General features: G+C 57.4%; 2 protein-coding genes across 7 annotated transcripts in view; one reads left to right on the top strand and one right to left on the bottom strand.

Annotated features, from left to right (window-relative positions):
- The window catches only part of ST7L (suppression of tumorigenicity 7 like), a 128333-nt gene that overhangs the window by 36768 nt on the left and 85479 nt on the right, over positions 1–6086 (bottom strand). The gene's annotated exons all lie outside the window — the stretch shown is intronic.
- The window catches only part of WNT2B (Wnt family member 2B), a 14466-nt gene continuing 9796 nt past the window's right edge, over positions 1417–6086 (top strand). The window contains exon 1 of the mRNA XM_040626898.1: positions 1417–1604. Coding sequence (XP_040482832.1) covers positions 1417–1604 — 188 coding nt within the window. The remainder of the gene's footprint in view (positions 1605–6086) is intronic.

The raw sequence follows: 6086 nt of genomic DNA, 5'->3' as shown, positions 1-6086 counted from the left end.
TTTTTTTTTTTTTTTCCATCTCTCTGAGGGCCACTCTGACCCCAAAGGTTCTACCATCCTGCCTGGTGAGTGCGGGGAGAGAAGAGGGGTGTCACTTTCAGCCGTCGGCACCTCCCCACACCTTCCGGATTTACCACGCCTCGGGGCTGTGTGCAGGGGCTGGGTGGCGGAGGGGGTGAGGGGGCGGTGGGGAGGAGGAAGGATGGAAAAGCGAAGGGGAGAAATGGCTCCGGGGCTTCCACTCTCTCAGCAGGACCCCCACCCTGGCCTCTGGTTCGGGAAAGCCGCCCAGCTGTTTCTGATTCTTTCATACTCGCAGCCCCGCCCGAAGGGGTGGAGGACCGAGGCACCAGGGGAGCCGGGAGAGACTAAATCCTGCCGAGGCCTGGCGGTAAAGGGCGGAGAGTCCCTGTCCGGTCCGCAGGTGTGCTCCCTGTGCTTCGGTCTTCGATCCCTGGTCCACGGGCCGGAGGGAAGCATCGGGGCCTGGCAGGCGGGTGGGAGCCATGTGTAAACATTGTTTAGGGGCAGGGGTTACCGCGGGCAGTGGGTCGGAGGAACGAGGAGCAGCGAGCCCTAGATGAGAGAAACCCCTCCCTGAAGCCCGCTGCCTCAGGCGCCCCAGTCGGCAGCGCCGAAAGGGAGTTACGATCCTCCCGCAACTCCCCGTGGCAGACTACCCATTTCACAGAAGCTCAAGAACCGCGAGAGGACCGGGGAAATGAGTGCATCCTCCGTGGCTCAGCTCCAGTGTCACTAGAGGTTGGAGGACAAGGGGAAGTGTTTGCAGCCCCCCTCATTCTGCCCTCCTGGCCATCACCCACCAAGTTGGGGTTGCCGAATGAAGGGCGCTAGGACCCGGTGGCGCGGCGTCGGCCGGGACTGGGCGCTGCGGGCTCCGAAGGGCGCCTCCGCGTCCCAACGCGCCCCATCGGAGCAGGTGGGGGCGCGGCGCGGTGCCGCGCGGAGCGCCGAGGGGCGGAGGCGGCCGCCGCACCTAGGGCTCTGCGGAGCGCCCGGGTCTGGCGCGGGCGGAGCCGCCCAGAGGGCCGCGCGTGTCCCCGGCTTCGGCCCCGCCCCGCGCCGTCCAATGAGAGCCCGCGGCCGAGGGGCTGTCCGCACACTCTGCCCGCAGCCCCACTCCGCGCCGCCGACCCCCTGACACCGCGCCCAGCGCCGGGGCAGCGCGGCCCAGACCCCGAGCTTGGCGCTCCCCCGTCGGCTTCCGGACCCCGTTCCCCGAGCCCCTCGCCGGGACCCTGCGCCCCGGCTCCCGGACTCCAGGTGCCCCTGGGTCCCGGCCAGCGGCGAGTCCTATGGCCCCCCAGGGGGGTGAGGTAGGAGCAGCCTGAATACCCCGAGCCGGTGCCCCGTCCACGCCCCTCCGGGCCGCTCGGCGGGAGTCATCGGGGAGCTATGCTGAAGCCGGGTAGTGCGGAGGACGCCGCGCAGCTCCCCCCTCGGCGCACCCGCGCCCCTGTCCCCGCGCTCGCGCCAGGACCCGCTGCCCCCGACGGCTCTCGGGCTTCGGCCCGCCTCGGTCTCGCCTGCCTGCTGCTGCTGCTGCTGCTGACGCTGCCGGCCCGCGTAGACACATCCTGGTGGTGAGCGGGGCTCTCGGGGTGGGGAGGGTGAGGCGCCGGGTCAGAGGCCGGAGGCGCCTGGAGGGAATACGCAGCTCCTGGCCCCAGCTGCTCAGGACACCAGGCTTTCGCTTCGACGGAGTTAGAGACGATCCGAGCAGGGCTGTCACTGAAGTCGCGGAGTGTGTGGGGGGAGGTGGGTGGATAGGTGTGCCGCTCGCCCAGTGAGGTGGGCCCTGGGCATTTGGAGCAAGGACGCCCGGTGCTCGAGGCTTCCCAGACGCTCGTGTGCTGTGCCCGCTCCATTTCAGCTCAGTCCTCTTAGGCGGAAAGCTACCTTCCAAGTTTCTCTCAGGGTGGATTCAAGGAACCAGTCGCCCATCTGGGGCCTTCGGTGGCCGTCCAAGAACCCTCTGATCGCCTAAGGTCGCCCCCCCCCCCAGAAGTGGAGAAGAGGGCAGCTGGCAAGGGCGGACGAGCCTCTCGCTAGTCTACCCCACCCGGTAACGCAGTAAGATTTCAGTGAGGCTGCAGCACCCAGCGCAAGAGTTAGAAACGGAATCAAGGCAAAAATACTCCATTAACTCCCACAATTAAAACAAACGAAACACTTGGGTTTGCAGAATTTTGGCGTTTGTCTTCAGCCTCAGCTTTGAGGACGTTACTTTGAACCTTGATATCCCTCTCTTCTTCCTTTTTCTTCCCCAGGTGACCACCCTATCTCTTCCATCTCTCTCCCCTTCAAGAACTAGAGACTTCTGGGGTCCCAAAGTATTAAGACACTCTCCCCTCAGATTTCTTGCAGGCCTGAGACTCCAGATACTTCCCAAGAGGGCAGATGAGGCAAAAGGCATTAAACACCCACTGGATGTCGGTTCTTTTCCGAATCCTCCTGCCCACTCCCCCAGCCCTGGATGGCATTCATCTTTTTCTCTCAGGAGGAAGAGCTGCCCTCCCTCCTCCCCTACCTTCCGTGGTGGGGGGAAGGGGGGGAGTTGGACTGCGAAAAGACTGGCTTCTCATCTTTCCTCTTCACCCCCCCCCCATCAAACTGGCCTCAGACTGGGCTCTTGCCCCTCCCTACCCATGCAGTGCCCCCTTCCCTTCCTTACTCTGCCCCTCCCCCCCACCACAAAGAGGGGTCTCTCCTCCCCTTGCACCCTGTGGCTTTTCTCCTCTAGACTTGGAATCTTGGCTAGAAGGGTGAGGGGTGGCTGGCTGAGGGGCCAGCAAGCTTGGGCTGCAGATTCCTATCATTTCAAGATGCGTTGCTCTCCATCCCCACCCCCCCACCCCCCATTTTCCTGTTTCAGAAAAATCTCTCTTTTGGATCTTTTTAATCTCTGCAGTGTTGGGGAAGGCAAGGGAGGGGGTTCTGGTTGGGGGAGAAGGGAGGCCCGTATCTTACATCTGGCTTGAAACATTCTTTTAGGAAGGGAAAGAGAAGAGGGGATGAGAAAAGCCTTTCAAAGTTCAAAATGAGATCAAAGCCACCCTTTACCGTCAGGGACTCAGTCTGGCCCGGGATGTGTGTGTTCGGTGGCCCGATGGAGAGAGGATGAAGTGACCACCGTGCATCTTTATCCATCCCAGATGGCAGTTTGCTTTTAGGGACTCTTGCTTGCTTCTTACCAGTTTGGGAGGTAGTTTGGGGACCACGTGGTGTTTAGGTGAGAAAGCGTCACTCTGCTAATTTCAGCATCCTCGTAGTGCTTCCTAAAGAGCCAGCTAGGGTGCTTCCCGGTCCCCATTTTGACCCCTTGGCTACTCCCTCTCCTTTCCTTTCTCCCTTCTACTCTCACCCCACGTGGTTCACATTAAATATTTTGGAAAAACTCTGGGTAGAAGAGCTAGAGAGGGGGCAAGCCAGTGATAACAGAGGGATTCAACAGTCCCAGTGAAAGGGAGGACGGCAGCAACGGAGCCAGGATGGGGTGTGAGTGCAGAGGTCATTTCAATCTCCTTGCGTCACACCTGTCACAGCTGTAGGCCCCAGACGCCTGCCTCAGTGGTCATCACTTCTGAGATAAAGTGGAAAGCTGCTTTCTAAAGGCAGGTCAGGCCCCCAAGGTGATTATCTCTCTCTCCTTTAGGAAAAAAACCCAGCAAGACTGATATTCTGTCCAAACCCTGGAAGAGATGCCTGTTGACTGTGTGTGTGTCCGTGTTCCACTCTGGAGCAGAAGGTCATCACTATTGCCAGCCAACAGTCTGATCTTCCCCACAGCCCTTCCCTTACTCTCCAGTCCCTCCTTTCCTCTCCCCACTTCTCGCTGGAGGAGGAAACAGATGGTCTCTTCTTATTCTATGATAAACAGAACAAGAAATGGGGGGCTCCTCGCATGTGCTTCCCTGTTCCATTTTGCATTTTGCAGGGAGCTGGATGTAGGGAATCCCCAGAGCAGGACAGTGTTCACAGATTCAGGAAGGGAGAGGAACAGAGTGGGATCGTAATTGTTAGCACCGTTGTTACCAACAGCGACTGTCATTTTGTGAGCCTTTACTAAGCTCTGGACACTGAGGTTAAGCACCTTACAAGCATCATCCTCTTCCATCTCCAGAGTAATCCAGGGAGGTCGATACTATCATTATCCCCATTTCATGCATGAAGACAATGAGGGTCTAGGAGGGGAGCGGTAAGAGACTTGCCCAAGTGCACGCGCGTTTTGGAGCTAGATGGCTCTAGTCTTGGTTAAGCACGGTATGTCTCTCCTGCTCTTGGGATGGAAACGAGCTGGATTTTGGAGTCAGATGTCCTTGGTTCACCTGGTTCTCCTCTGACTAGCCCTGATGGACAGAGCTGGGTGTTATCACTCACACTCCCTAAACCTCAGTTTCTTCATCTGTACAATGGAGATCTCTGTCTTGAGGGTTTTTGTTAAGGAAAACGTTTCATGAACTGTAAAGCACCACATAAATGTTGTGGTATAGAGAGATTCGGGGAGGGTAATACTTTTATCCCTGCATTCGAAGCCCTGTGTGGGCTGGGCTGAATTGTGTACACTAGAGACTGTAAGAGGGGAAATGAAAAGAGGATCCCCAGCCTCATTAAAAAGACACAAATATAAAACATCTGCAAATAGGCTGGCAATGTCAACAGGAGTGAGGCTGTAATTGAAGTTTATGGCCGGCTCAGGGGAAAAGGGAGTTGGCGGTAAATCAGAGTGGTTAGGTGTTTATTCAACAAACAGTTATTAAGTATCTACTATGTGCCAGACACTGTTCTAGGTTCTAGGGATAACACAGTGAACAAAACAGACAAAAATCCCTGCCTTCACGGAACAGGGTGTCTGAATTGCCCGGGGATGTTGGCAAAAATTCGGATTCTGATTCAGTAGGCCTGGGGTGGGGCCCAAGGCTCTGCATTTCTAATGCAGGCCCCCAGATGATGCTGATACTGCTGTTCTGTATCGGGGCCACACTTTGCAAAGCAAGGGGCTAGAGTAGGGTATGAGTCACTCTGTCAAAGGAAGGGATGTGAACTGGTCAAAAGCAGGTGAGGAGAGCATTCTGGGGCAGGAAGTTGGGAAGCAAGTGAGAACTTCTGAAAGGGAAAACAGAGCTGGAGTCAGGGGCATCTCGCCCCCTCTTACCAGTCAATGAGCTGGGGGGGGGGGTTGCCTTAAACATCTTTGCTCCCTAACAGCTGAGCTCTGTGCTTGGCACACGGTAGGCATTCGCAGGCATGTGTTGACTTGAGAGGGGGCTCAGGCTCAGTTTTATTGGAGGCCCCCACGCCAACTTCAAGGGGCTGACCACTGGCCAGCAGGCAAGCTCCCTACTCTGTGGAATCTTAGTGGGGTACTTAGTGCGGCTACTTAGTGGGGTATGGGTAGTAGTAGAGAAACGTAATTATCTTCCTGTCGATACTGAACAGATGTTCCCACGCTCAGTGAGGATGTCACAAGAAGGACCAATGTGGGCTGCAGCAGAATGGATTTAAGTCAGACCACAGGAAGGACTTTTTGCCAGAGTTTGGCCTGCCCCACTCCAGACTGTCTCATGAGGGCTGGATTACTGGTCTCCCATTCCCATCCAACCCCCCTCCTTCCAAGCCCCAGTAAAAAAAACAAACACCCATTGCTTAGAGCAGTACTTGGGCTGAACTGGGGAAACAGAACGGTGGTGAGGCAGGGACAAGCTCCAATTCCAACGATCTTGATTCTCCAAACAAAGCACCACGGCAGTGGGTGTAACTCCAGGCTGTGCGTCAGGCAGCCTTTTCCGGCCTGGCCCAGCCCAGGGTGTTTATTTTGTTTGTTCCTGGAAGCTATTGCCCTGATGGACAGTGCTGCTGGGGACGCTGATTCCATGGGATTTGTCAGTGGTGGGCCAGCCCGCTCCCCCCTCCCCCGGGACAGATGGGCCCCATCAGCCCTGCTGAGCTCCAGAAGAGGCAAGCATCAGCCCTCCTTGTGTTTGTTTGAGTTGGTGTCACCAGCCATGACCTAGTTTGTGGGTGAGGGCCGGGTGCGCGAATGTGGGCGGGGGGGGGGGGGGGGG

This window comes from Ursus maritimus, unplaced genomic scaffold, assembly GCF_017311325.1.
Source record: "Ursus maritimus isolate PB19 unplaced genomic scaffold, ASM1731132v1 scaffold_12, whole genome shotgun sequence".
Lineage (NCBI taxonomy): Eukaryota > Metazoa > Chordata > Mammalia > Carnivora > Ursidae > Ursus > Ursus maritimus.
Note: the sequence above shows the minus strand (reverse complement) of the source record. Positions and strands in the feature narration are given on the sequence as shown.